General features: G+C 35.5%; 1 protein-coding gene across 7 annotated transcripts; it reads left to right on the top strand.

The window, feature by feature from the left end:
• Positions 1-1,267: 1,267 nt before the first annotated feature.
• Positions 1,268-10,690, top strand: LOC140761845 (uncharacterized). 7 transcript variants are annotated; one of them, XM_073099327.1, is made up of 6 exons: positions 1,268-3,451; positions 3,529-3,586; positions 8,208-8,269; positions 8,683-8,820; positions 10,120-10,259; positions 10,393-10,690. In XM_073099327.1, the coding sequence occupies exon 1, from the start codon at positions 1,308-1,310 to the stop codon at positions 3,423-3,425; it is 2,118 nt and encodes a 705-aa protein (XP_072955428.1). In that variant the 5' UTR covers positions 1,268-1,307; the 3' UTR covers positions 3,426-3,451; positions 3,529-3,586; positions 8,208-8,269; positions 8,683-8,820; positions 10,120-10,259; positions 10,393-10,690. The 7 variants fall into 7 exon arrangements, with proteins under 7 accessions (XP_072955428.1, XP_072955432.1, XP_072955427.1 ...); XM_073099331.1 differs by lacking the exon at positions 8,208-8,269 and adding an exon at positions 7,108-7,460 and having other exon boundaries at positions 8,695-8,820; XM_073099326.1 differs by lacking the exon at positions 8,208-8,269 and adding an exon at positions 7,108-7,460.
• The last annotated feature ends 3,913 nt before the right edge of the window (positions 10,691-14,603 follow it).

Below are 14,603 nucleotides of genomic sequence, written 5' to 3'. Positions count from 1 at the left end.
TTATCAGTAACTCATATTATGCTATTTATGACCTCATTGCTAAACTCCAAAATAAGTTTGCTGTTAAAAATAGCTTAATTATTTTCTTGGTATGGAGTCTATCGAAGTGGCAGGTCGTATTATATTATCTCAATACAAATATATATTAAATCTCTTGAAGAAGACAAATATGTTGAATGCAAAGCCAATGCCTACATCATACACACTGAGTCAGTTTGCTGGAGATGCTTTCTCAGACCCAACTCTCTATCGAAGCACAGTAGGAGCACTTCAATATTTATCTCTTACACTCTTGATGTGAGCTTTGCAGTAAATAGTGTATGTTAGTACATGCAACGCCCTACCGGTAAACATGCATACATTTGCTGTGGGGTTATTCATTCATAGGTGTATTAGTCTTGCTTTTATCTGTCTTCTCTGATGTAGATTACGCAAGTTGTCTGGATAATTGGCAATCCACAGGTGGTTATTACATATTTCTTAGCTCAAACTTGATATCTTAGTCATTTAGGAAGCAATGTGCAATATCTTGATCTAGCACCGAAACTGAATATCGTGTCCTTGCTAACACTCTACATATGAAGTATCTTGGTTAGGGTCTTTACTTCACGAGTTTGGCATCTCTCTTCCTCGACCACCTATATTATATTGTGATAACATCGGCACGACATATTTAACATAAAATTTGGTTTTTCATGCGCGAATGGAATACATAAAAATTAATTATCATTTCCTTCGTGACATGATCCAATCTAAAAAGGTGCAAGTCTAATTCTTATTCTCTAAGAATCAATTTGCATATGTGCTCACCGAGCCTCCACAAAGATTCACTATACTACTGTACAATCTAAACGTTCGAGAACTTCCATTTAGATTATGGAGGCATATTGAACCACCCTCAAAAGAGTCATGCAGTTACAACAAAACACATCTCTTAGTGATTATTCAGTTGTATGTTATTATCCATTTGTTATTAGAGCTTATCACTTGCAATTATATATATATATATAGCAAGAAAGTCTCTCTTGTTGAGTGGGTTGAAAAATGAAGAATCGGGTTATAAAACTTGACTCGAATGGAGTGGAATATGAATGACAAAATAGATAAAAATATAGAGTGTAATTTATTAAATTCTTTTTTTAATAAAACTAACGCATTGCAATTCCATACAATAGAACGTCTAACAACGGAGAAATTATAAATTTCCAAAATAAATAGCCCGGCCCGGAATTATAGAATTTCTAAAACCCTCTCTGTTTCTCTTCTCGTTCCTCGTTCTCACCTCGCTGACATAACAGCAGCTTAGCATGAGACACTCTAAACTCCGCCTTCTTCTCCACTCCTCTTCCACCTCCTCTGCCCTCTCTTCCTCTTATTCCTTACTCAACCCCTTCCGCCGTCTAATCGTGCCCTGCCTCGCCTTCTCCGACGCCGACGCCTCGTCCTCTGACGATTCCTCCGCTGACTTCTCCCCGCTCCCTTTCCCGCGTCGAACAAGCTACCGCTCTGGCGAGGTAAGCGTCGAGACTAGCGCCGGGAGAAGGTACTCGTTCTCGAGAGAATGGTTCTCGAAGCTGGCTTTGATGGAGAAGATTGCGACCTTGCTCGCGAACAAAGGTTGGGATTTGGGCTTCCTGAGCTCGCTGAACGTCGAATTGGATGAGTGCAACGTGACCCAGATGCTGAATTCATTATACGATGCTAGCAGTGATGCGGCGCTCGCCTTCTTCTTCTTCAGGTGGGCGCGGAGGCATAACGGTGCGGATCATGGTTTGCGATCTGTTTGCACGATGGTTCACATCTCGGTATCGGGGAACATGAATCACATAGCCATGGGGTGTCTTCGCGGAATTGCTAGAAATGTCAGTGGTGGAGAACAATGGATTGATTTGGTTTTTGATGTTCTAAGAGAAACCAGCAGGACTAGAGAAGTTTTGCGAACTGTATATAGTATGTTCGTTAGCTGTTGTATATATGAGAACTCGATTGATGTTGGTATGGAGTTCATAAAACGCATGAAGCGATTTAATTTCTTCCCTAGTGTCGGAGTTTATAGTGAACTTATCCGGAGTTTGCTAGAAAGCAAGAATTTGGGTTTCGTGGAAGAGCTGTTTGAGGAAATGCCTAACTGTGGTATCGGCTCAAATAAGTTGGTTATGAGTTTGTTTCTTCGTGAGTTGTGTGCTAATGGCGCTTTGGAATATGCTTGTAAACTCATTGCAGATATGCAAAGTTATGGTGGTGAAGCTGATGTTGTAGTGTACACCATCGTGATTAATGCATTATGTAACCAGGGTTTCCTAAGAGAGGCGACTTCCTTGTTATATAAAATGATGGATATTGACATCTTGCCTGACACTGTGTTGCTATCATCACTTGTTGATGGGTATTGTAAGGCTGGAATGTTGGTAGAGGCTGTTGGTCTTATGAACTCATTAAGTTGCATTCCAGATGCTTATGTGTATAATAGCTTCATATTAACACTGTGTAGAAATGGAGATATGCAAGAGGTGAGCAATTTACTCAATGAGATGTTTATACTTGGTATACAACCTGATTCTGTTAACTACACTACTATTATTGATGGTTATTGTAAAGTTTGTCAAATAGATCAGGCACTGAAGATTTTGACCATGATGCTGAAGAGAGGGGTTAATCCAACAATTTTGACATACACAGTGCTAATTGACGGTTATGTCAAGATTGATGATCTTCAAGGGGCTGAATATATATTTTATTCCATACAAAAACAGGGAATACAACCTGATGTTGTGGCATATAATATGTTAATGAATGGGTATACTAAGAAAGGCCATATGCATAAAGCATATGAGGTGAAAGATATGATGTTGAAGGATGGCATATCCCCAGATGTTGCGACGTACAACATCCTCATGCACGGACTAATCAAGAGAGGTTTTGCAGCAGAATCTAGAGATATTTTTAATGAGCTCGTAAGAAGGGGGCTTTCTCCTGACAAGATTTCATTTACCAATGTTATCGACAGTTACTCTGAAGATGGAAACTTAGAAGAAGCATTTCTTATCTGGTGTAGCATGGGCAGAGAGGGAATACAACCTGACATTGTTACATGTAGTGCACTCCTTAATGGTTATTGCAAAAGACACCACATGCAAGAAGCAAATGTTTTGTTTCAAAGGATGTTGGATGCAGGGTTGGTGCCTGATTTGATATTGTACAATACTCTACTTTGTGGATTTTGTAAGGAAGGCAATTTGAATGAAGCTTACAGATTGCTAACCATGATGAAAGAGCATTGCATCACTCCAAACAATGTAACATGTATGGCCTTAGTTTGTGGTCTGGAGAAAATTGGAGTTCAGAATGCTGTAGAAAGTGCCATTATAAAATTGCAAGAAGTTTTTGCCTTCAAACATATGGTTGATTGTGAATTCATATCATAGAAAATTCTTTTCCCTGACTTTCATAAGTGAGTATGTTACTTTGCTGACTTTTTATGAGATTTTGATTTCTACAGTGGTTTGACTGAGACAAAGCTTTATATAGGGACATGTTATGAAATTTGAAGCCATTGGGATTGACATCAGATATCTTTACGAACAAGGTACCAAAGATTGATTTTTCTCCTAGAATTTATTCTTGTTAAAACCAAAATCTTCTTTTTGTTTATCTCATCAAGTGGACTTTTGTGAAATATAGAAGCCAATTGAGATGTCTTAGATATTTTATTTGTTCTTGTTTCATCATGTTTCTTTATCTTGCAAGCTTGCAATGCTTTATGTTCTTATATATGATGTATGAGTGTCAAACCAAATTCGAAATCATGATTGGCCATGTATCCCAGTAGAATTTGAGATACACAAAGCCTTAAACATTTAGTTCCCATAATCAAACAAATAAATAACTAACTTAATATCAATAACTCTAAGTTAATTAATAAAACTTTAAAGGAAAATAAAGAAATCAAAAGTGTAACAATCTGAAATTAGAATCATGACCGGCTATGCACTTCAATACGCTTGAGATACACAAAGTCTTACTAATACTTCCTAAGTGTATAATGGCAAAGATAAATAAATGAAGAAGATCTGCTTTATTAAATTAAATCAATTGTAATGAACATAAAAGAATGCCATTATTTGTCTCTAAACGAAATAAAATTAATAATTAATCTAAAACATAAATCTAAAAGAACGGAAAGGTAAATAGGTAGGTCCTAAGTGGAGGCAAGGTTCTAGTGTATCTCACTCAGTCGTTACGCTGGCTATTACTTGAGATACATAAAAAAAATAAAAAAAAGAAATCCATGAGCTAACAACTATAGTTCAGTGATACATTTAGTTAGGGTATTTTCTTATTGCATTAGTTGTTTATTTTTATTAAAATAAAATTTCTATAGATCGCGTTCGAACGCGAGAGGGGTCGCGTTCGAACACCCTTGCAAACGTCTACATCAGATTGGCAAAAACAGAGAACGCAAAATGTGTGTTCGAACGCCTGCATCGCGTTCGCACATACAAAGAACGCTTTTGTGTGTTCAAATGCAATCGGACGCGTTTGAATGCGATCTGTAAGAATCTTCTAGAATTAGGGTTAATAATTGTATTTTAGCTTGTTGGCTAGTCTCTACAAAGGTGTGGATAGCAGCTAAAATCATTATGCTATTGGATTATTGATTTCTTGTCTTCTATCTTCTCTTTATTCTCTCTACTTTAATCACCCTCTTCCCTCTTCACCAACCTACCACCTTTACCGTTGGCAAGGTCTCTCCTAACTTATAATCTCCCTTGTCTGTTGAGTCCTTTCTCTTCCTTTGGATTTCGACCACTTCGTCCCCTTCGTCTTTATCACTTAAACAACATCAACCATTCACCCTCATTTCTATTATCATCCATAACCCTAACATCCACTTCATCCGTCACCATCACCATCATCCGCAATATATCGTGTTTTCATTCTAATTGCAGTTCGAATCTGCGAAGGGCGTAAATACGAAAAACGTAAATCAGGGAGTTACGGATCGATTTCATTTGGTTTCGTAATTTTCTGACTACGGGAGAATATCTGGTGAATATTTTCCCTCAGTTGCGTAGACTGTTTTTTGTAATAAATCTGGATTTGGAAGGAATCATTCCGTAGTCTTATCACTCAGTGAGTGGAATTCACTCGAAAACCAAACAAATACTAAACATTTTATAGTGTTAATAAAACATAAGCTCAATAATATAAATAACAAATTCCAACAGGCATGCTCGTAAATAATGACAATGATAATAATAGAGAGTCATAACTTGTAGCCTTACTCAGTTTTAACATATTAATATCTTTTCAATGTTTAGAATGTCATTTATCTCAATGGTCTATATCTTGTGGATCCACATCAACTAGAAGTCATCTCGAGATAACGCTCGAGACTTTTCCTCATAGCTGATCTGAGTAGGGTCATTAGATGGTATCACTATGTGATCAATACATAGTAGGGTCATTAGATAGTATCACTATGTGATCAATACATCCTGTCTTTTTCACTAACCGTTGAGAGATGTTAGAGTCACCTAGAAAATTTCTTTTTTATTCTAGGATGTTCTCTAATCCTGCCAGAATCACCTAAGAAAGTTATCGTAGTGATCTGATATAAGATTTTCCCCTAGACTTCTAAATAGACTTGAGTTACCACGGAAAATCGTAAACGATCTATCCTGAGACTGTTCTCTAAGTTATACCAATACTAGTTTTATTTATTTTTTATTAAAATTTAATATTTGCACAAGGTATGGCAATGGACTAAATGTAATGATTAAATGCACACAAACATGTAACAATTAAATTTACACGTAAGAATGAAATAAATAAATTTACGCACAGTAAATTATATGGTCTGATAAAGGTATAAAGTATAAAAATAAATATGTGAGTGAACCCACTCACTCGAGTCTAAGCAAGATAACTGAATCTCAAATCTCTAGCTCATGTGTTAAAAATCACCACCTTTATTAATAAATAATAATAAAATATTTAAATTAAATAATATTAAAATTTAGGCCAAAACAAGCCCAATCAGTTGGGCTGGGTTGCAGTTGGCCCGCAGCTTACCCAACCAAATACTTAAATGGATTGGGCCAAACCAATTAAGTTAATGGAACTGGGTTGGGTCCCTTGGATTTGGATCCAACCCGACCCGAATTTGAAACTTAAAGGGAGAAGGCTAGACTCGGGTTGCCCGAGTCTGCCTTCTCCAATTCGAAGGGTAACTGAAGGGTGAAAAAGAGAGAGAGGGAGAGGGAGAGAGAGAGAGAGACGTCGGCGGTGACCGTCGACGACGGTTCAGCGGCCACCTCAAGTTTACTGACGTTCTCACAATGCCACCGTCCTCATGAGGTGGAGGAGAAGCCGCATACAACAATCGACCGCCACGACACGAGACTAACGGCAAGAGGCTTCCAGTAATGGAGCGGCAGCGACCCAAAGCTGTTGGTCAGCGTGACTCGCCGACGAAGTCGAAATCTCACGAATTAGGTATTTCTATATTAACCTATTAAACTGAAATTAAAATTGAGGGGTGGGAGAGGGCTTAACAAGGAGTCACGTGGTGGTTTCCGATGGCTCCGGCGGCACTCCGGCAGGCTGATTCTATAGTGTGACTCCGATGGTGAGAAAGAAACAAACGAAGGAGGAGAAGAAGAAAAGGGAAAAAAGCGTGGGGGGTTAAGGAGAGAGAGAGAGCAAGAGAGAGAATTATGATTTAATTTATAGATTAAAAATCCAAATCTAATTTGATTCGGATTCGGCGAGATCCCGCTGCGCCACGTGCAACCCTCTTCTCTCAAATTTTCTTTTTTCGTTTCTCACAAAAAGTTAGATATTTAATGTCTTCCAAAGTTATCAAACAACCTAACGTGACTAAAGGAAACTAAGGTCCGACATGGATGTAAACAAGTTTCGGTGCACCACATTCATGACACACATAGATTAACATTTGAAATGTTAAGAAAGTTTTATGAGCTAACACTTTTAGCTTAGTAGGTGAATTCATCCTATATAAAATGATAACATACTCAAATTTATTAATTACAACTTTTCAATCTCGAATATATACGATATTTCTCATTTTGATTCTATGCCCAGATCGGAACTCGAGAGAAGAAAAAGGTTGGGCCTTTTTTTTCCCCAATGAGATCGGTGAGGAAGAAAGAAGAGATAAGGAGGAAATGGAAGAGAGAGAGCATTGGTGGCCTGCCGACCTCGTCGAAGCCTTCCTAGCAACCTCGACGACTTGTACTAGAGGAGGGAAGATCAATCGTGGCGACCAACAGTGGACGACTTCCCACCCATGGCCAACCACGTGTCGAGCCAGGAGGGCCTTTGGAAAGTATCATCAGCACCTGGCTTAAAGCACGAAGTTTCCGGTGACAGAGCGGTAGCGACCCGAAGCTGCCGGCCAACGAGGTTCACCAATGAGGCCGCAACACCGAAATTAGGTAATTTTAATTTACTCAATTAAAATGAAATTAAACTTGAGGAATGAGAGAGGGCTTACCTAGGAGGAGCGGTATGGTCCCTATTTACTTTAGCAATGCTCCGATGGTCCGAACCCACGTTGTGATTCCAATGACAAGAAAGAAAAAAATGAAGGAGAAGAAGAAGAGGGAAAGGAGGCTGGGTAAAGAAGAGAGAGAATTAGGATTTAATTTATAGGGTAAAAATCTAACTCTAAATTAGATTTGGATTCAGCAATATTTCTGCGGCTGCCTCGTCGCATGCCGGAGAGGGAGAGGCTCTCTCTTTTTTCTCAGTTATTACAATATGCAATTAGATTCTAATATCATTATTCTAAGTTGGTGCAATAACTTTAGGGAAATCAATTTTTTTTTTTTCAAATTTGAAGTATAATCTATATAGATTAAGCACCACAATATAAAGATATATCAAAATGGATGAAAGAGACTCCAAATTAGCTTTACTTAAAGTAAGATATGCTCAATTCCTAATGACATACAACGTGGGTGGTTAGGAGAGAGTCTCGAGATACTTCCCAATATCATTGCTAATGATTCACTGGTATGATACGTATTGACTTGTGCCTATCATGCTGATGGGCATGGCATTCCATGGAAATGTTTATTGGTTTTTGATTCTCTCAAGCAGAAAATTTGATATACCCTTTTCACATAGATGATGTCATCCAATTACAGGGCTGTTTATGAATCTTTTGATGTTTTGACCAGGTATATGTGCAAATTCTGGATTCTAAAGTATTACGTATGAATTCTAAATCTTGTATCCATAGGTACACATTCGTATAACTTTCAATTGTTAAATATATGATGCATACTTTCTGGATGGATCTCTTCCCAGGAGCCTTCTCATGTCATTAGGTGTTAGAAATGTATCACTATCCAAGGACAAACATTTTTTTGATGCCTTGAGTAGGAGAAAAGAAATTTTGTGGAACTCCTGGTGGGAGGAAATCCACTATACATTCACTCTTTATACCTCACTGATTCCAGCGCACCTTCTATGTTTGACTTGACTTATGCTTTCAATTGTCTATTTTTTTTTTCCTTTATAGTTTGATGTTGTAACATTCTGGTAACGTGATGGCTTTTCTTAAATACTAAAATCATTAACTTTGCTTTTTTCATTTAACCAATAAAATAGTTTATATTAATGACAGTTTTAATCATAATCTTTGATACCAAGGTGACCTTCCAGACCTGAAGAATTTGAAAGAGGATGAGGCTAGGATTTTAGTGAGACCTTTATATTGGATGGAACCACTAGCTCTACATCTATTCATCTACTTTGGAGCTTCTTCATCATCCTTGCGTAAGAATACAGGTTAGAAACTTAACCATGTAGACTCTTTTGCTTCGTGTTACACTAGGGCTCTTCCTTTCCTTTTCTAGTCTCTAAAGCTCAGTATTTTAATATGTGCTGGAACATTATCAATACCTCTGATCATCTTAAGGAAGATACCAGTTCTTTTATCCCTGATAATACTGAGGCAGCTTCATCCCTTAATTGCTGGTGGATTAAAATTGGTGTGAAATTGTCTTTAAGTTGGTTGTAACTTCTCATGGCTATTTCTTTTTTCTTTTTTGCTATTGCAATGAATTGTTCTTCGTGCAAATTTGGGATTCTGGACAGAGATAAGATGCAAACTATGATGCTTCTGTAAGCTTAAATACCATGACTGCCTGAAAAATGATTTTGGAGCTCTACTTGATAGGTGAGGGATTGCGATTTGGCAGAAAACATGAATGCTAATTGATTTTGCTAAAAAAGTTTTCCTGAAGGATCCCCCTTTTATGAAAGCTAGAGCTATCATCACAGAAACATTTTCCCAACAATAATAACCTATTAGGATGCATATAATAAGAGAATAGAAAGTCAGGAGAAAAATAATTTTCTTTTGATTGGATTGAATTTTTAGGAGTAAAAGAGTGAGAAAGGAAAATAAAGAAATAGGCTTTAACGATCAATTTTTTTTAAGGGAGAGAAAAGAAAAACATACTCTTTTTGTATTTTAACATTCCAAATATGGCAACATTCTATTATACCATTTACTTAATCTTTCAAAATTCTATTAACAAATTTAAAGAAGAATAATTAAATATTAGATATTATGGTTTGTGCCAGATATAATAGCTTATGAATATTTTAACTTGTTTATGTTACTTTTATTTATTTTAGAGAGTAATCCTATGGATATTATAACTTGTGCTAGTTTATATATAAGATAAAGGATATAATGATAAACATGTTGTTTTTTGTTCTTTTTCTTTTCTTAAACCGAACAAAGTAAATTTATTTTTCTCTTCTCTTCTTGTGATTGTATCCAAATAAGATGAGATAAAGTTATTTTGTCTTCTTTTCTTTCTTTATTTCTCTCCAATTCTCTCCATCCGAATAGAGTGTAAGAGAAAGCCTTTGGGCAGATTAAAATCCTTTTACAACCAGCTGTTGAATCATATGTGAACCCTTTATGAGATGATGCTGAAATTCTGAAACAAGGTTCTAAGGACCTATTTGAAAAGAAAGAAAATGATATCCAAACAAGGTAAAAGTTTAGGTAAGACATAATCTTGCATGAAGTTTATAAGGACCAATTAGCTGATCAGGCTATCTATTTGGTAGTTGCAGTTTTGACTAATGCAAGCGAAGAGCAATCCTCCATGGTTTCTGAGGCACAAATGAAACAAAGATAATAGAATCCTATCGCGAGATTCCAGAGAAATAAAGCTATTAGTTCTGATTGGCTCGACTCGAATGTTCAGGTTTGTTAGATTATATTCATATCGAGTATTATTATCTAAAAGCTGTGATGTTTTGTTCATTTTTCTACTATCTTGCTATATTCTTGTATTCTTTTCTGACATATACATAAGCAATTTTCATCTGTATCTTCAGAAGTTCGATGCATATAAAGTATTTTCTGCAAGCTGTTTCCACACCTGCATCTGGTAATTAATCCCAAGAGAATGGTTTGCAACCAGATTTGATTGCTTTTGTGATTTTGTGAGGGTAGAAGCGTATTGGTAACACTACTTGGTTATCCATGTAAGCCCTGCAGCCATCAATCAGATGTTATGCTCAAGGTTTCTGTTTATTAAAATTTAACACTACTTGGAAATTTACTTAAGTTTCAAGGGAAAGTTTTCTCCATGCATGTGTACAGAGTTATTAATATCTGAGATTTGCTGCAATCTAAAGTTCATGGATGACTACCAAATTCATAATCTATCATGCATGTGTACAGAGTTAGATCTGCAGTTTCTTTTTTTTGTTTTGTTTGTCAATGAACAAAGCAAATTTACTGTCACCTGAGGAATTTAGATCTTATTACAATAGTAAGAAGTAAAGTGTTTATTTGTTTGGTTCTTAATAGAAATTCCATCTAAATTGGCATGAACTCTTTGCTTCCCTTTGATTTATGTTGTTGAAATTTAGAGCCCTAACATTAGGATTGGCCTTTTTTTTTCTTTCTTTTAGACAAGTGGGAATTCGAGGGTATTCAAATTAAAACTGATGCCGCAGGAATTCAGATCCAAAAAATCTCATATGTTAACTCTTTTTAACCAACTGAGCACTATCGAGCGGCTCATTTTTTGGCTCAAGTTAGGCTTGATTTATAGGCTTGCCTTTGCTTATCAAGTGGGTCATGTAGGCTTGAGTTTAAAATAAGCTCAAGTTAAAACTTATCAATTCATGCTTAGCATGTTCAATTACACCCTAGTCGATTGTAGTTGATTAGCAAACAAAAGAAAAGATCATTGAATATCACATGTAAATATGTAAATGACTACTATTGCATTAGATGCAAATGAAAAATAAAATCATCCACATAAACTATTAGTCCTGACAGCCTAAGTTTTTTTTTTAACTGAATTGGATTCTAAAAGTTATGTCAAGTTCTTTTCATTTAGATTAGACTTCTCTAGTCTCCCCAGCATATGGTATACAACCTCAAATCTCTCTCTATTCAATCCATTTATTTCTCTCTCTCAGTATCCATAGAATACCTTAAAATGACGTTTCTTTAGTCGCTCTCTCTAATCACTTTAGCAGGTATATATTTTATACTAAACATCCACGTGAAGAATTCAGAAAGGCCACGAGAGAAGTGCTTAATTGGATACCAACACAGACAGCTAAAGATCATCTAAAAAGTTGGCTTCAGTGCACATTACATTGTTCCTTTGAAAGATCCTCAAAATCTATCATGGCTGTCTTTTCTCCTTTATCGATATAGACTATCACTTAAACTTATTATCAAATGAAGTCTCTAATTTACTATAGCTCTAATAAAAACATTGAATTGATCAGCGTTTTTAAAAACAGACTAAATTTATGACCATACTGATCAATTCAGCGTCTTACAATTAGATAAAAATACTAATGGACTATAGTGAATCAGACTCCTATTAGGTCAAAAACTCGCCCTTTAGTGCAAAGCATTCAATGCCAGTAGTATATATATATAGAGAGAGAGAGAGATATATATATATATAGAGAGAGAGAGAGAGAGAGATGGCATAACAGAACAAATTCCAGCTTCCTTCTCTGAGGACGCAACAACTCCTTCGGCCAAAAACCAATGCGAACACTGGCAAAGAGGATTTGGTTGGCCCACACTGCACTAACATCCTCTGTATCTGGTACAAACTCTCATGTGTCTATATATATATCTATCTATATATATATGTAATATAATATAAAGTTGGTGGTCCTGTCCTACGTCACATGCACCCACCTAAACCCATTTAAACTAATTAATTGGATCTTGGCAATGGCGGGGGGTCTCGTTACGAAGGGAAACGTGCATAAATTTGGACGCTTGGTCACATCATCACCTTCTGTTTGGTTTATTGTGAGATCTTTTTCTTCTTGTTGAATTTTTTAACGCCATGTTTAGACGAAGGAAGAAGATATTTTGTTGTTGATTGAAAGATGATTTTAGGGGGGGAGGGGAGCAAAGAGGAGAAATGGTGTCTGATGAATAACCTTTTTCTTTTATCCTCTATAGAAGTGAATAGAAAGAGACAGGACTGCTTATCTTCTTTTGTTTTCCATCCAAACCTAGTTGTTAGGAGCTAAAATATCTAACATGATTTGGAGGAAATGACTAGAGTTTGTAAGCTTGAGTTGGTTAAGCAAAATGAGGTTCTTCCCTATTTCATCAGGCTCAGCTCGAACCTAGTTTATGTTCAAATCTATCTCGCACAACTTTAATGCTTATACCGAATAAAATGTATGTAAAGTTATAAAAATAAATTAGAAAATATGATAAATACTCATACTACTCTTTTCGTTTTTATCATAAAATTGATAAAAATTACAATCAATATAAGAGAAAACTACTCTAGCATGAAAAGAAATATGTCATCCAAAGTGCATTTAATTTATGTAATCATTCAAAGACTCATGCTCCTCTCCCTTCAAAATCATAATCTAATTTACATTATTTTTTACCCAATAATTTTCTAATAATCCATAAAAATATTGTAAGTGTCAATCAATTTCTAAGAAGTATATATCATAAAAATTTAAAATTTTAATGTCATATATAATTCACAGATCAAAAGATTTAACATTTCAGTTCATATGCCATATTTAAATATTTTTAGTTATGGAAGAAGCTAGACTCATTATTGTAACATCCCATAAAGAAAAATAAAAGATCGAGCACACATGCCTTCTTTCCCCCTTCCTTTTTATTTCTTTTCTCTTTTTCCTTTTTTCCTCACCCATAGCCCTCTCTTTCTCCATTTTCCTTCTCGCCTCGCCCGAGAGTCACCAAAAGATGCCAACCTCGTGGATTGACTTGTCGAAGCAACCTCTTTAACTAGAGATGTTTAATTTCAGTTTAATTCATTTTGTAATTTTTGTCAGATTACCATTTGCTGGATATGTTTTTTTTTTTTTTTTGTCTCTAATATTGCTTCTAGCTTGCACCTTTTAACTTAGTATCTTGTATATGTTTGCATTTATCATTCTTTCTCAATACTGTTTTCTCTTTTTTCCTTTATTCATTTAATGTTTTTTCACCCATGTCTTCCTCTTCTCACTCTCTTTGATATCTTGTCGGCGGCCTCGTGCCTCCCCACACTATTAAAAAAATAAATATAAAAAAATAAACCTTGAAAATACAATAACATAAAATATTTACAAGAAAAAACTACAAATTTGGTAAAAAAACTACAGATCCAAACTCAAATCCAAATCAATCACTGAATACTGTAGCAATTTATAAAAATCTTATAGATCACTCGTCGATCTCAATGGCTCAATTTGTAATAACCTTGCTTATTAGATCCCACAATACACTATTTAGTGTGATATGTTTTAGAACTTCAGTGACCCTTTAAGGTCAATTCTTTCGTTTCACTGATCGTCAAGATGTAGATATTCTAGATCTGATGTAGATGTGTTGAGTGAGAGTGAATTTTAGCATGTTTCGTCTAAAGTTGAGAGATGATTTCTAATAGTCTTCGAAAGATATTCTAAAGATATAATAGATTGCTTACTGAGAGTTAGATTAACTCTTAGAGATATGGTAGAATATTCATTCTTTAAGGATTTTGTAAAAAATTCCACAGAATAATATAATCTGTGAAAAGTCTGCAATGTCGTTCAAATGCATGTAAGTCGAATGACTTACATGTAAGTCGAATGAGTTGTGTTCTTTACAGCCTAGTTTAAATACTAGAGCTCTCAAAATATAGTGTATCTATATTTTTTTTACTTGCGTTCAAATGATTTGATTTATGCAGTTTTCTTCTTTGCAGTCTCATTCAAATACTTGAGCTCTCAATGCCTCTATATTTTTCAACAACTTCTAAAGGTGGCTCGAACGACTGGACTTGAAATCTTCCGCAACTTGAAAATATTCAATTTAAATCTTCAAATCATTTGTATATATAATTTTTTTGACTTTAAAATCAATCTTCTACTTTAATACTCATCATTAAACATGTTATAATTTGTGCATATGCTTATGCATTAAGTTTAGATATGTTATAAGAATAAAATTTTATTTTGAAACACAATTTGCTAATTACATGAGTACAAATAAAACCTTACAAAGTCAATCCAATTACTGATATTGTACCTTGGGCAGT

The sequence above is a fragment of the Typha angustifolia genome, chromosome 7 (assembly GCF_048772165.1).
Source record: "Typha angustifolia cultivar Huaian chromosome 7, ASM4877216v1, whole genome shotgun sequence".
NCBI lineage: Eukaryota > Viridiplantae > Streptophyta > Magnoliopsida > Poales > Typhaceae > Typha > Typha angustifolia.
The sequence above is the reverse complement of the archived record's forward strand: the minus strand, read 5'-3'. Positions and strand labels throughout refer to the sequence as shown.